The 16,638-nt window shown below is 39.5% G+C and overlaps 1 protein-coding gene across 1 annotated transcript in view; it reads right to left on the bottom strand.

The window, feature by feature from the left end:
• Positions 1-16,406, bottom strand: part of tgfbr2b (transforming growth factor beta receptor 2b) — a 33,018-nt gene extending 16,612 nt beyond the window's left edge. The window contains exons 1-3 of the mRNA XM_012870402.3: positions 16,107-16,406; positions 8,650-8,788; positions 5,894-6,087 (exon numbers count right to left, since the gene is read on the bottom strand). Coding sequence (XP_012725856.1) covers positions 5,894-6,087; positions 8,650-8,788; positions 16,107-16,188 — 415 coding nt within the window. The 5' untranslated portion in view covers positions 16,189-16,406. The remainder of the gene's footprint in view (positions 1-5,893; positions 6,088-8,649; positions 8,789-16,106) is intronic.
• Between the last annotated feature and the right edge of the window lie 232 nt (positions 16,407-16,638).

The raw sequence follows: 16,638 nt of genomic DNA, 5'->3' as shown, positions 1-16,638 counted from the left end.
CTACAAGTTTTAAAAAAGAAAAAAGAACGCCTGCTCTCTGAACTCTTTAAAGGGGGCGGAGCTTGGTGACTGGGCGTTCCCTGGTCTGTGTTTGTGATTGGTTGGGAGGATGTAATGACTGTAATATTACCCTACATGATAGGCTAGAATGTAAAAGGAAGGAAAATTTATATTCTATTGAACTTCTTATTGACCCTTTTTTCTATCATCGATATACGTCTATAAATCGATATATATTATTGAATTATCGTCCAGCCCTACCAAATCAACACACAACTTGATGAGAGGAAAATTAAAGATTTGACCTGGCTACACAACATTTGCAAGTAGATCCCAACATAAACTGTCCTCCATGCTTGAGGTAAAAAAAAACTTTAACTTTTAAATTTGGAGTGGAAACATATTACTTTTTGACTTAAGGACAAATCAACTGAGACTGAATTGAGTTTTTCTTAATCATCAAGAACTACGATCCTAATTCCCCGGCAGCTCTTATGAACACCATTTTCCTAACGCTTTGCAGCAGTTTCATGTTTGCATTGCATGGTTATTTACATAGAAGTGGGACGACGTTTTCTGGTATTCAAAGAGGTTTCCTTTTTGAAACATGACACTCAAGCTGTGGCTTAAAAAGTCAACGCAGTTTTCTTTACATAGCTTTGCATCAGATAGTTAATCTAGTTGGTTACTAAGCACATGTTTCTTACTGCAGTGCATGCTTTAGATCAGACAATGTGAAAAAACTAATGTATTTTAACCACAGACAATGCAATTCTTTTAAACGGTAATTTATGGCTCCCATTTACACAACAACTGCTTCTTCTGGTCATTCACACAGTTGTTTTGACATTTAAAAAAATAATTTGTTCATTAATTATAGACCCAGTTTTTTTTACAACATATTTTCCCACTAATTATTTAAAGATAATTACAGTATTCCTAAACAGATTATTTTTGTTCACTGATTACAGCAAATTACCGTTTTCCTAAAACAGCTTTCTGATCAGTTAATGAATCGAGGGAAAATCGAGGGTCTTTATAAAACACTGACCTTTCCTCTTATTCAGCGGTTTTTCTAGCACTCAGGTTGCGGTTATTGGTTTTTAAGTGCAGCTACAAAACTAATCTGTTTTGTCAACAAAAGATGTTCAGGGAGGCATCTCATGCAGGTAAGAGATGAACGGGTCGTAACCTTCAAGCAGAAACTTACTTAGAAAAATATCACTGCCTTTTAAAACTGCATGCTAGAGTTAACACACAAAAAAAGAGTTACAGTTATTGTAATGTAGAATGCATGTAAAATATCTGCATCTTTGTACAGATATTTGTCTTTAAATATAAGGTACAGTTTTCTTCGTTCACACAAAAGAGATAAAGAAGATATTCACCTGTACACATATTGTCAAACCATGATAACAGTTGTTACTGATGTCAGTTTAGCCAATTAAAGGCAGTGCCTTCATTGCAGCGTAGTTTCATTTTAGTAAACTTTTCAGTTTTGATGGACAAGATAATTGAAAAGCAAAGGGAATGAGGGCAAACTGTTTACATGGAGCTTTTTTGTGAGTTTGGTGTCCGCTTTAAGTCGCCTCAAATTGTAACCCGTTCTCTTTAATCTTTGAAACAAAGTTGATGCTAAACATCATAGAGGCTTTTTTGTTCAGAGGCTGATTGACTTTTGCTGAATTTCTTTCCAGTTTACCGGAGTATGCACGAGGAGCACCTGCTGCTGGGGCTTTTTGCTTTATGCGGTTGCAAGAATATTTGAAAACCAACCTACATATTACATTACTTTAGATAGTCATCAATATGGAAAACACCCTGTAAAGTTTCATCATGATGCATATTTCCTCCAAAACACTTGAAAGGATGGGCATTCAAGTAGCGGAAACTTAGGAGTTTGTCTTTGCAGCATTATAATTAGGATCTTAAAAGTTAACTTCCTCTTTTTCCCTTCTTATAGTATTTTATCCTTCTTAGTAGCTTCTGGTTACTTTAAACATACTTTTCTTTTAACCACAATTCTAATCTTTCTTTAACCAGTTTGAAGATTGCCTATTCAGATTAGTTTGCGGCAGTCCCATCTGTCCAGCAAACGGTTCAGTATTATTTTTAGGGCAACGAAGGAACAGCTTCTTCCTTGTGGAATGTCCATTTAAATTAACGTCTGGACCGCAGATCTAAAAACAACCCAAGCCCTGACCCAGTCGACCACATATTGTGCCTCTTTATAGAATTTGTTGTATATTTTAAAGTTAGTAGAGGGTGCGTCTGGAACCTGCTGCAGTTTTTGGCAAACGGCAGCAGCTCATGATTTCGCTGCGTTTATAGTATACGTTTTGAAGCTGCAGTCGTAAAAATGCGACCTAAAAAAAAAAAAGAAAACATATTACCACATGCGGTATACTAAGTAAAAACAACTTTTTTCCAGTTTGATTACGTTCTAACTTGCATTCAAGGCTTGTTATTAAGAGCTCCTCATATCTTATTTCCACCATTTCACCGCTTCAAACCTAAAGTGCAAAAACACGTGTTAACGTCTTCCATTTGTCAAAATAAAAGAGAAGAAAAGCCGCTGTGAGACAAAAGCCCAGAGTCAAAGTGAACAAGGTAGGGTGATGAATGTAAAAGCCATCTCGCCGACTGCCCAGACCAAGCCCTCTAGCTCTCTATAATTTTTTTTTCTCTTTTTTCTAAACAGGAAACCACATGTCTGAAATCCTCTGCAGGGCCCCAGACAGACAGTTTGTTTTGATTTTCGTAGAGTGAGAAGCTTTTCCTCAGAGCAACCTGTCACTGAGCCTCCCAACGCACACATTTAAAGCAAAACCCTCAAGTGGTTGTCTAGAAAGTTACAGGATCTGCAGTCCTGATGTTACTTGAGAGTTAATCAGTAAAAAGGCTGCCATAAACTTCTTATTTTACTATAAATTAAGAGCTCTTTATACATTAATGTAAAAGGCAATCCCTGTAAAAAGGAAGGTTTTTGAATAAAAAAATGTGACTTTTATGTGGAGATTTAGTGCAGTGAAGAAATTTCACACTCACATCTGTTAATACATGTTGTGTTTAAGGCAGAGGATGATTGAAAAAGTTTGAAGTAAAAAAAAAAGAAAAAGTGGGGAAATAAACCCTTTAGTACAAATATGTTACATGATCTAATATTAAACAATGCTAAAAAGGAAAATGCAATGAGTAAAACTTGAAAAAGCCATAAAAGAGACTTTAATGTCTTCCATGTACATGTAAATCTGGTTCAAAATTGAAAGGTAAATAAGGATTATATAAAAGTAAATGTGGTTGAAAATGTCATCTTGGTTGACAAGACAAGCCTGACATTCAAAGTCTTTGGTTAAGTTCAATATGGAGGGTAAAAATTTGCTAAAACATTACATTTTAAAACATATTTTTTGAAAGAATGACTCGCACCTTGAAAAACCAATAAAAAAAGAGACATCAATGGATGCATTTAGAGGGAAAATAGTGTATACATTCATCAGCCATAATGTAAACAAAAAAAACAAAATAACTTTTGATAGCAGCAAATTATCTAGGTCGGGCTGTGGTAAACTCGAATGTGCAACAGGCTGCAGCTGTATAACTTTTTCGGGGGGGATTGCATCTTTTGAATACCAACTACTTGCTGTAGGAGTAACCGACAAACAATTTAAGAAACATTAATCCTGGAAACTGCTGAACACAATACATTCCCAGCAATTATCCGCCCAAATAGCTTCGACATTGCACAAACAGCTGTGAGCTGAAAACTTGACATAAAGCGGATGAATTACTGGAGGGACGATGTTACTATGCAGTAACATACAGAAGTACTTCTGTCCTCCAATTGTCCCCTTTTCTTGTTTCCTAACCATCAAAATCGATGGTTTGTAGCAAACCAAAACTTAAGAAAAAAAGAAAATGTAGCCAAAATCTGGGAATAAAACAACAATCCTAGGCTACGTTCACACTGCAGGTCTTGATTCTCAATTCCGATTTTGTTGCCGAAATAGGATTTTTTTGAGGTGACCTTTCACTATGACATACTAGTACCAAGTAATGGTGAATGTAAGGGTTTCTAGAAGTGTTCAATAAAGTTTTGTTAACAGCACAGCTATTATCAACGGTCTTTTATGGAGCGCTAGCTGCTGCTACAGTGTGTAGACGTGTAGTGAGAGACAGGAGAGAGACGTGAAAGACTGATAAAATGCGACATGATCATTCAGACAGCGGACACTTTAAAAAATATCTGATATGGATCCGAATTAGTACTACATATGGAATCAGATTTTTTTTTTTTAGGGGTGAAAAGATCGGAAATGGCCGTTCACACTGCCATAAAAAATACGGATATGGGTCACATATGGGCAAAAAGATTGGATTTGAGTCGCATTTTTTCTGCAGTGTGAGCCATAGACATAGCCTTAGACTTCTGGAAAATCTGAAAAAAAAAAAAAAAAAATCAAGATCACTAAACGATGACGAGGAAATCCAAAGTTTGGGGAAGTAATATTTAGTTTTTAAACTTGGAGATGTTTTTAAAACAACAGTACCCAAAAGCTATTGTTCAGTTATGGTAAAACAAGGCTTTAAAAAGAACTGTGTTGTATGGATGTCTGATACAACTGGCCACTATAGTTAAAAAAAATGATGACAGATTGATAGGACTTTACTGGAATCACCCAAACAGCCTTCATTGCAGCACCTCCCGTCTTTACTTACTGAAAAATTACAGAGACTCCACAGACATTCTCAAGAGCATGCAAAGGCATTTCCATGACGTGGTTTGCACTCCACAGATGCTTTTAATTTGGCTCTGGCTTGTTCCGAGCCAGGTCTCGGAAATGTACCGCCGCGCTGCGACTGCAGGGATGATGTAGTCGAAATACGAGGAATGCCAGTGCTAAGAGCGTAACTGGAGTCAACGAAGGAACTGTCTATCCCGAAGCTGTTTGCAATCAGGGAAACGGAGAGCATCGCAGCGCGCACACGGAAACGTTCTGGCACGGCGTCTTACATCAGAGGCCAGTTGCTGTGATTGTTCTCAAATAACTACGCACAAATGCAAGACGAAGTTTCACTCTAGATCAAAAGCAAAGCTTAGACCAGCATTGCAAAGTAGATCCAGTAATACAGGTTTTTATAACTTTTAAAAAGACAAGTAACTTTTGAAGAGACCCCTTCTTCAAATTACTATAATGAATCTGCAAGGATGACGCCAGATGACTCATTATACCAATTTAATGTTATAACGTCTGCAGTTCTTAGCTTGTTGCATCTAATTGGTTTTACAGCTTACAGTTTTAATGTTTAGCTTTAATATCACTGCTTTCCTCAAAGGACTTTCAGCTACTTTGTGTAGCTACTTTCAGGTATCGAGCATCAGATTAGGAAGGAGGAGGATTTGAGAGACTTTGACCAACTCGTGCTGTTGGTGTCATTTCAGAAACTCCTGATCTGCTGAGATTTGTTTTTTTTTTTTTTACATATAACCGTCAATCAGCTTGATAGAGCATGCTCAAAAAAAAAGAGACGAATATCATCCCTAAACACGTAAGTCTTTGAACCCTGAAGCAGGTGGGCTTATCATACCAGATCCCACTCCTTTCAGTTAAGAACAGGAAACTTACTTAGCAAAAAAAAAAAAAAAAAAAAAAACAATTGGAAATGTGTTGCCTGGTCTGGAGGTTTCTCGATTTCAGCTGAAAAATTCAGATAGTATTTTTCTGAATATGATGCAGGCAATGTGAAGCCATGGAAATCATTCTCAAAATGTGTCCACGGAGCTGTAAAGAAATGCCACCAAAGAACAAGAACCTTAAAAGCATCAGGAGCCCCCACCTGCAATGCCATTAAAATACAAAAAGAAAAGGCCAAAAAAACCCGTCCAACTCACCTAGGTTAAAAAAGACGTTCCAGTTGCACTCTTCATTTTTGGAGCAGGAACAGATGAAGAACTTTGAGCCCATGCCCTTTTTCTCTTTCATAATGCACTTGGTGCTGTTGTAATCATCCAGCATCAGACCATACAGTGGATCAGCTGGATTGTGACACAACGTTTCAAATGTAACGTTGTCATCCTTCTTCCTCCTTGAAAAGAGAAATCAGAGGGGTATAAAAAATGCATTTACCGATTAGCTTTGATCTGCGAGTCCTAATCCCTTTACAACATGTTCACAATATCCCAAATGGGCCTTTTTCCACAACAGGAAAGTGACTTAGACATAGCTCCCAATGTCATGATACCGGCTCTTTTTTCTCTCCACGGCATAAACAGCAAGTCAGTAACCCTGAGGTTGCAGGTGTGGTGGAAGCTGAACCAAAAATATTAGTTCAAACGCATTTTCTTGTCCAGATCCCATCATTTTTAAAACTTAAAGCAGCCTGGTCACGTACTATGACGTTATGAATTTCTATGCCAGTAGCACACTCCGGTTGCACGCAAAGGTTTTCCGATTAAATTATTGCACCCCCTGTTGGCTTAATATATTTTATTTCTGCGTTTTACAATTTCTTTTTGCTCTGTCTGTCAGTAAATGAAGCACTTTTGTGTATATTTACCATAAAAAGACCACATGATGTAAAATACTGCACACATGCACGAGGAGAAGCAAGGTGTCGGCAACGCACAGCTGAGGTGCAAGTGACCCCAACCCTGTAGATTGGGTTGGCCTTTGAACATGCTGAGCTGGAACTTTACTGTGGCATTGCACTGGGTGTGGGTCTTATTTTCTGATGAAATCTGATTTTTTTTTATTTTGGCGTGGCCGTTAATACGGATAATAAATGCGACCGCCATCATACTGCTGTCTGAACGGTTCTAGACGGCAAAGCGACCCGCATGCGGTGATAACAGAAGGAGACGTCACACAGCAGCGCTCTGTTTACGGACGCAATGGTGTATGTAATAAGTGTTCAATAAAAAAGCAGCCCAGCTATTAACAATGGTTGTTTATGGAGCGCTAGCTGTTACTGCGGTGTGTGGATGTGCAGTGAGATCAAAGAGAGCGATGTAAAAAACAAAAAAAAATGGAAGTGCCGCAAATCAGATCTTCTTCTGTGAGAAAAGATCGGAACTGGGCCGTTCACACTGCCATGAAAAATACGAAAATATGGGTCGCATTTCGGCAAAAAGATCGGATTTGGGTCGGATTTGCCTGCAGTGTCACCGTAGCCTTAGAGTAGCTGCGTCAGTTGTCGCCATCTTGCTTTCTGATAGTTCTGCGGTTCTGCCAGCAGATGCTAATATAATGTTTATGTCTGGTGATTGCGGCCAAGTTATTTTCAGGCTCACAAAAGGACCAAGTAAACACTATCAGGACAAATGCTTGGTGTATTTTGTTTGTTTGAAAATGAATAAAAGTTTTTTTGTGGTTTCTTTTTATGGTGATCATGTGTGACTAGGCCCCTTTAAATTTCCATAATTCCCAGTTTTTAAGCTATTTTTTAAAGGTAACAGGTATAGTAGGAAAGGGATGGACAGACAGACGGATAAGCAGAATTGACAATTGGACGGATTGACTACCAAGTGTTTAAGAATTGTTCAGCCATGCTGAATAGTCCGTTAAAGCTCAACCAACAGCATCCCAGTTAGATATTAAGTCCAGACCTCTATGAAATGATAAATGGGCTAAATTTATATAGCACTTTTCTAGTCATACTGGTCACTCAAAGCGCTTTACACTAGAGCCACATTCACTCAATCGCCCTGACTAAACCCTCATTTTGTTTGGCAAAATCCTTTCCTTTAGGGTAAGAGCAGAATTCATGGTTCCATAAATTGTGCCCAGTTGTCCTGGTCTTGGTGCAGCAAAGCGGCCCCAAACCGTGACACTATCATTGCTGTCACTGTGATGGTTTTCTTTGGAAACATTCTGCATTATGGAAGAGTGTGCTACAAGGTAGGTAGGAAATTACCTCCAACTATCCGGATAACGATGACATTTTCACACGTAATGTTGTTCAGGACATGTTTTTTATTTCATTGACTTACAAAATAAACTCATATTACGGATGCATATAAAACTAACAAAATGAAGATGCAAGTTAGTTTTATCACTCAAAAAAAAGGTTACATTTTCTCACCGAACCCCTTGATTTTCTCTTTTATGCACAGTGTGCGGCCCAATTTGCTGAAGAAGCCGGAATACGGAAGTGCACAAAACCATTCAACGACCTCACATCTGACTCTGGATGTGCAAAGCAGCAGGAAGCAGATTTATATTGGTGTTAAAAGCTTAAGGCCACCCTGCTGGATCTCATTATATTGCCAATGTAGTGGTCACAATATGAGCTGAGGTTAGCAGAAGGCTAATGGTACGTGGACTGCAGCGGCTCTTCAAATTGTCCTTGGGAACCCACAAATCCAGAACTGCTCAGCAGGATTTTAGAGTGGCAATATGTAGATTTGTCAAGCTTGATCCCCTCCACCCCCACCCCAAACTTTGTCTTTGCGGGTCTCCAGCACATTCTGGAGAAGTATGGAATTTACTGTGCTGTGTATTTTTCCCTCAACAGATTTCTTCTGTTTTTGTCACACTTACATGGTCCAGATTAAAAAACATTTCAATACCAGACAGAGATTACCTCAAGCATTGGGGAAAAGCAAGTTTTCAAAAATATGATTTAACGTGAAAAAAAAAAAGCACTTACCAAATACTGACACACACTTCTTCGTCCCTTTCGCAAATGCTGTTTCTATCACACTCCACCATGCAGGATCCCTTACCCTGGCAGCCGCTGGCCTGGACGTCACAAAACCTGCACAGCTGTCTTATCTTCATAACAGCAACTGGGAGGATAGGAGTAAAAAAAAAAAAAAGGATGGAGAAATACGGCTTTGTTATTGAATGACCCCGAAATAATCAATGACAACAGCGTTTATTCATTTAATAAGACCAAAAAACAAACGGACAATCAAAACAAAACAACATATTCTCCTCAGAGTTGAAGGGAATATATTCAAAGAGAGCTAGAAGAAAATCCGAAGAATTTCACAGCAGAGAGGCGGACGCATTTTTCTCCCCCCCCCCCAGACCTCTGTTGGTCTTGTTCAGGCTTGACTTCCCCAGCAGGCACGCTCAGATCAGTCAGACAGACTGGGTCGTGTGATGAGGGCCTGCGGGCTTGATAATCACCTAAGACCTGAGACAACTGCCAGACGGGCAAGTACAACAAACAGAGGAGAAAAAAAACAAAAAACCTAAACACATCTGCTGGCTGAGAAGCCTTTAATTTGTCATCCCGATGAGGCTACCCCATTGAAATATATGTTGTGCCAACAACTATAAATAAAGAAAGAAGAATGCAATTGGCGATTAGGAATGATTAGAAGAAGGAAGAAACACTTTGATTTATATAGCGATTACATTTACATGTCTTTCATGGGCAACCGCTGCTAAAAAAAACCTTTGAGTAATTTTATTCATAGGGGAGCAAAAATAATATTTTATTTTTTTTAGATATTTCTGCTGCCACTAGTAGTTGCAGCACTTACAATTCATATATAATACAATTTAGAGATACTTTTTTAAAATAGAGTTTTAAAGACTTCTAGTAGATAAACTATGACTTTAAGTTCACCTGATATATAAATCTGAGACGACACGAAGGCCTATTTCTCCTCAAAATGGACAAGACAAGAGATCATGCCAATCGAGCAAGGAACATGTTGTTTAATTCTCATAAAGGGTTAGCATAGCAACACGCATACTTGTCTATACTGTAACTCAAAGCGCTGAAACATTTACAATCACCAGGCTGTGTGGGGAGATTAAAGAATCTCCTCCAAAAATCACCACTAGAGAACTGCAGACAAGCATTCAGAGTGAGTTTGTACCACTATATTAACTAAAGGTTAAGGGCAACAAATATGGTGTTTTACACACATTTTCTCATCTTAGAATCTATGTGATCGGGTGCCTTGTAAAAGTATTCAAACCGCTTTGTCAAATTACAGCCATTCGTTTCAGTGGATTTCATTGGGATATTAGGAGATATGCTTTTTCTTTGTGTTGGCCTATTTGTGAAGTGGCAGAAAAAAAAAATCCATTGCTTTCGAAACTTGGGTTTGACAGCCACAAGCCTCATAGAGGTCAGAGCAATCATGTGGAAGTAGGTGATGTGGGTCAGATGACAGCAACATTTAACTTTTAGACTTTTAAAAGTGCTTTGCCATCACTCTGTGGGTTGATTCAGCCACAGACCAGGACAGGCTCAACCTGCAACGAGCAATCAGGTTCGCAGAGGATAGTCTTAGACTTAATTTCTTAGACTTAATTTCAGATAGTCGTAGCTACAGAGCGCTATTTAAATAAATAAATAAATAAATAAAATAAACAGCCGCTCTTAAGACAGCTTCTTCCCCCAGGCCATCTCTCTGACCGACATAACGAAACTCTTGCAGCCTGAACAGTCAGTTACTCTGTTGTGAGACAAAATGAATATATTTGCACCAATAAACATATCTTTGAGGATAGCATGAGAAACCGTAAAAGAAAACCTCGTTGGAAAGTACCTGCAATCGGGCCAGATGGTTATCTTCTAGAAAGACAAAGGCGTCAAAAATACAGCCGGAGCTAGTCCAGATATGAACCTATTTCTGAAGTGGTGGAATGACTAGAAAAATGTAAAAAAAAATGCTCTTCAGAAGCCAATTTTACTGAGCTTGAGCTGTTTTGCAAATAAAGAATAGGCATAAATCAGTCTCCAGACAAGCGAAGCTGATAGAGACATGCGGCATAAGACCTGTAAGCACAGCTGTATAGACTCAATGAGGTATTGACTTAGAATACTGCAACGCTTACTTCTAGATTTGCAACTGGAAACCATGCATCATTTTCTGCCCAAATCAAGCACTCCTTTGGGTTGGTCTACCACACCAAAGCAAAAGAATAAAATATCTTGAAGTTCATGGTTGAAACATGACCGAACGTAACTTTTTTAAAAGGGTGTAAATACTTTTTGCAAGGCGCTGCAGTCTCAATAAAGAGGCAAGGGAAAGGGTGAAGAGTAGCTTCTGAGACAATGGTAAGCTTCAACGTCGGCGTCCTGGTGTCTATCCTGGGAAGTAAAATGCAATTAAATTTCAAAAACCAAAGCAAGAAGGCCTCAAGCATGTGACAGCACTATGTGACAAAAGGAAACCCACGCAACCACACCTCCGCTGTGTGCTGGCTATGTGCACAGGAAGCTCAACCTGCTCCTGAACCAAAAGTCAGACGGTTCTGCACGTCAACGTGCTCGTTTTCAAGAGCATCGCTGAAACTTTGCGCAGCTCGTCACGTGACCAAAACCTCAGATGTTTTTTTTCAGACAGGGAAGTGTAAGCGAAAGCATGCTTCTTGGCAGCCAAGGCATCTTCACACCGATTTCAGGACGTCCTCCTGAACCCTGGTACAAAAACCTTTCTGTGTCGGCTTAGCTGTGGTGCAGCGCTAGCTTGTAGAGCTTCTGCAAAAAACATGCAGGGGAGATCAGTAGGTTGTACAGTGAAATGCACCCAGACACCCAGCGTCTGCATCTCAAAAAGAAACCCATCTCAGGAAATAGCGGGAGACGTTGTTTTCCGTCCCTGCCTGTTAAAACTCCCAAAGTCAAAAGGCATCACTTGAACTCCAGACTAAATGTAATGCTAAAGCAATTTTAAGTTCGGCCCGAGGGCTCGAGAAGCGTTTTTTTGAAGTGAATCAGCAAAAAGGGAGGGGGGGGGGGTGTTAGTCCATGCCTGAGTAGTAGGAAGGTGGCTGAGCTGGAGTAATTATATCATTAGAGTAGCTCCTCTCAAAGAGCATGTCATTTTAACCCAGGAGGCGGGCTATGGAAGGGATGAATGGTGGTAATTGTCACCCAGGGCTGCGTATAATTGCAGAGTAGTGGGGGGAAAGGGGATTAGTAGCAGCCAAAGCTACTTGGTGCCGCTGGGACTGAGTCTGAGACGGATGAAGGTAAAGTTTCCTGGCAGCAGGGTGACTTGGTCAAAGATAAGACAGGTGGAACGATAAAGAGGGGAAGAAAGGCTTTGAGAAACATTTCATCTCAAATGGAGCAAGGCTCAGAAACAGAAATACACACGGTTAGGTAGGGTGAACGTAGCTATGGGAGGACATTAAGCGATTAGGGACATGACGGGAAAAGAGCATTTTACCCTTGTCTTGAAAATTGTATAGCAGATGTTAGCTTGGCAGCACATCACATGACACAACGGACGTCCCATCACACAGGGCTGGGCGATATAGATTAAAAAAATAAATCTCCGATTTTATCATACCAAATCCGAATAATCGATTTGTTCCTCCTTTTTGTTTCATAAAAAGAAATTAAAGAAATTATTTTAAAACCTTGCTTTTATGTCAAGCATTTCGTCAGGGAGTTGACCTGAATGCAACTAAAAACAAGCTGTGAAACAGGGTTGTAAAACAAGATGGCAGCCGTGCCATTATAAACAATGAAAATATAACAAAACATTTGCTGCTAGTGGTATTACACATTGAGCTAAGAACAGGCTTCACTGCACTTGTGAACTTCAAACTAAGTAAAAAAAAAAGTAAATAAGTAAATGAAGTACCTCGTATTATGGTAAAAAAAGTTTCTACTTAACAATATTTTGACAATACATTTGTCTAAACATATATTCAGCATCACATGCTGTTCTCTTCATGGAAACCCAATGAGTGTATTGGCAAAATAAATCCAGATTTTCCAAAAATGAAATCTTAAAGAATTGTAAATTCGAATTAATCAATTAAATCGATTTATCGCCCAGCCCTAATCACACAGCGGGCTGTGGTCAGAATCAAAGCCAGAGCTGACTGCTGATTAATTTACCAGATAGCATTAACACGCGTATAGGATCACACAGGTTAATGAACGGGAAAATTATGCTAAAAATGTTCAAATTAGCACATTTAGTTCTGTTTTCTGATTACCAGATGAGATGCACGGAGTACACTATGAAATCTGTCAATTTCATAGCTCGCCAGGCGCCAAATGCGAGTAACTTTTATGTTTGGTTAGTAAATTTAAGAGGGCTAGCTGCCACATGGCGAGTAAATATTTGTACTAAATAAGTCGTGTTTTTCAGTCATCTTTAAAGCGGATACTTCTTTATGTTTCTCTGCGTTTAGCTCGTATGACAACAAACGCACACGTACACAAACACTCGCACATGTGACGCAAGAACTACACCAACTTCATCATGTTCGTTGGCTAACAGCTAGCGGTTAGCTCAGGCTAGTTACGTAGCGGGATTATGTGGAGATATTTAGCAGGGGTCGGTCACAATTAATATTTTGGCTGGAAAAAACATATGCTTGGACGTGAAACCTGACCGAAAGCTGGAAATTTTGAAATATTACGCAAAACTTCACAGAAATGTACATTACAGCATTTGTAGAGTGCTTTCACTTTTATCATGCATTTCTAATATAACAAAATACTACAGTAGTTTTAATATAGCAAGACTGTAACTAGCATGCTAATCTTTAAACATACTTAAGAGTATAACTTATGATTAGTCAGGCTGCAAATATAATTGAGAATATCAAACTTTAAGCTATCTAGGAATATTTATCTTTCACTTGGAGTGCCTTTAGTGGCACTTAAAATAACTTGTGGTATTTGTCATTTCCAAGGAAAATGCAAACCAACAGCCTGCAACGTAGTGGAGAGCAGTGACCCAGGAACAAACGCTTGGTGGCTTCTTATCCTGTGCACCACGTCAAAATGCCTTAATTTGTCTCCCTTGGGATAAATTCCTTCTGGGCAGTGGAAAGCTGCAGCAACAACAACAACAACAACAAGCAGCAGGAATCCCACTCCATGTCGCCAGCAGCGCAGCGCCACATCATCCTTATCTCTGAACGTGGAAATCTTGGAATGACATCAAACGCAAAGTAACCTTGTTCCAGTTCCAACTTTGAAAACCTGTTGGGTCTGCCAATTAACATGCTGAGTGATAACGTTAACTACTGTTTGTATTACAAGCTAACAACACATTCTTGCATTTTGTGCTTCTGAAGTTGTACGCCTATGATTTGAAAAAAAAAAATGCAAATCGTCAAACAACTCTATAAACAGTGGTTTTTAGTGGGGAAATCACTAGGTTTACTAAGCAATGTGGTCATATTGTACTTTCTCACTTTAAAAATGTCCCCTTAAAGTTGGAACATTCTGACAAAAATGGGACACACAATTAAAGCACATCTTTCAACCAATGAAAGACAGTTTTTTTTCTCTGTATAATATTTTTTTTATCTTTGTATGTTTTTCTTGTTCAAGTCCTACAAGTTTTTTTTTTTGTGTGTGTGTCGTGTCTGGCAATAAGACTTGCTGTCTGGATGCCAAAAAGAGCCCAACAGATTTTACTTTCACAAATGGAGCCTTACTGTTTTCGCCGTAGTGCTCCGCTTGATTTATATATATGCAATAAGCTTTATTAGAATTAATGCTGGGACAATTTCATGTTAAATGGACACTGAAACAGGAAGGTAGAAGAGGGGGAAAAAAAGGAGAGAAACAGATGAAACAAAATGCCGATGGGAAAAAAAAGGTGAAAGAGAAAGACACTAATGTTTGAAAGTGTCTGTCATACACCAACTTTGTCTGTTATACCAACTAGCATTAAACAGCAAGTTGGTATAAAATGTATTAGAGCTACTGCAATGAGTAATCAAGTTTGCAGAAGATAGTCAGAACTTGTACAGGTCTAGAGTTGTGTGAAGAACCCGCTAACATCTCTGCATACTTCCCAAGTCAGGGACAGTAGGGTTTTAGACTTTTATCTTTGCATCGTTGGAGCTACAGAATGTTATTTGCAAAAAAAAAAAAAGAAGAAGAAGAAGAAGAAGAAGACGAAAAGCAGCTCTTAAGACAGTTTGTTACCCAAGGCCGTCTCTCTGATCGACTGACAGTTACTCTGTTGTCAAACAAAATTAATATATTTGCCTGCAACGTAGTGGAGAGCAGTGACCCAGGAACAGACAATTGGTGGCTTCTTATCCTGTGCTCCATGTCAAAATGCCTTAATTTGTCTCCCATGGGATAAATTCTTTCTGGGCAGTGGAAAGCTGCAGCATCAACAACAACAACAAGGAGCAGGAATCCCACTCGTGTGAACAGGACACACACTAGTCGTGTACTCTACAAACCTGGCCACGTATAAGAGTAATAAGACGAGAACGCCGTGGGGCAACAGTCAGACTACACAGCTGGAATAAGCCATGCAGGAAGACACGGCAAACATGTGGAAGATAGGCAGCTCCAGTCAGGAATTTCTGGTCTATGTTAAAACCTTACGCTGAACATACCATCCCAATAGGGGAACAGTAGTGGTGGCATCATGCTGTGGGGATGCTATTTTTTCAGCAGGGACAGGGAAGCGGGTCAACGTTGATGGAGATATTTACAGAGCAATACATGAAAGAAAAAAAAAAAACCTGGACAGGTTGTTTTTTTTTCAGCACAGCAACAACCTTAAAACATATAATGAGAGCTACAAGGGTACGTTTTAAATCAAAGCATAATTATGTTATAATTGATATCAGCTTAACTTAAAATCTACTGTTAGCAGAATAAATGTTGCTCTTTTGTCAGGAAAATAAAGATATTAGACCATAACTTACAAGTTTTTGCTGTTAAACTGTATCAGTGTGGGACTCTCATACTGGACTGTGATTGGTTGCAGCTCTTTGAAGCTTATTTACTTTTCTCTTGATCTATTTGTAAAAAGATCTGTTCTCATATTAACTGTATATATATATATATATCATAAATTTGCCACAATAATTTCTTTTTTTAACTTCGATTATGAAGGACCCTGAAGACACGAACTTTACGAACCACCAGACCGCACCAAACGTGCCAAACGTGTCCCAGAACGCACTGTTTGTGTTTACCTAAGTTTTTTTTTTTTTTTCTGATTTCATTTACACCGGGGTGAGGGAGAACTTTAAACACGCGCCGACCTGCACATTTCACGTCACGTTTCCCCCCTTCGTCTCTCTCTCTTTTTTTTTTTTTTAGAAAACGAGGAAGTTTCTCTCGCCGAAACTTTTGCGTCGACTCGCCTCTTCCACAACCAAACAAAGTTCTAAAGACGAAGAGCAACTCACGCGGCTCCGCGGGCAGCTGCGACAGGACGCCGCCGAACGCGGTCGCTCCCCAGCAGAAAACGGCGAACCGAAGCAGCTCCATTCAGAACCGGACCGCACGCCCCCCTCTCTCTCTCTTTCTCATTAATTAAGCCGGGGCGCAGGAGGCGAAGTATCCGAGTTCCGTGTGGGTTTTTTTTTTTTTTTTTTTTTTTTTTGCAGTCAGCCGCCTGTTGCTCCTTCCACAAAGAGCGACTTCTCAGCGCAGCGCTGAAGCAGAGTAAACACCAGGCAGGACTTGCCCTATATGACTCACAGTATGTGCGCCTTTCCTGAGACAGGAAATCTTCACAGGGGCTGGACTCTCTCTCTCTATCGCTCTCTCTCTCTCTCTCTCTTCTCCTCCTTCTTCTTCTTTTTTCTTCTCAGTCATGCCTATGTGGCTCACAAGAGTTTTGAAGCATGTCATTAAGAAGCTCAGGGCCAGCAGAGCAAAGGCTTGAAATTACATGCCGTGTGATTGCTTAATCAGAAGGCAGCACTTTTAGGCTAC

Source organism: Fundulus heteroclitus, chromosome 13 (assembly GCF_011125445.2).
Source record: "Fundulus heteroclitus isolate FHET01 chromosome 13, MU-UCD_Fhet_4.1, whole genome shotgun sequence".
Classification (NCBI taxonomy): domain Eukaryota; kingdom Metazoa; phylum Chordata; class Actinopteri; order Cyprinodontiformes; family Fundulidae; genus Fundulus; species Fundulus heteroclitus.
This window is presented reverse-complemented; position numbering and strand designations above follow the sequence as displayed.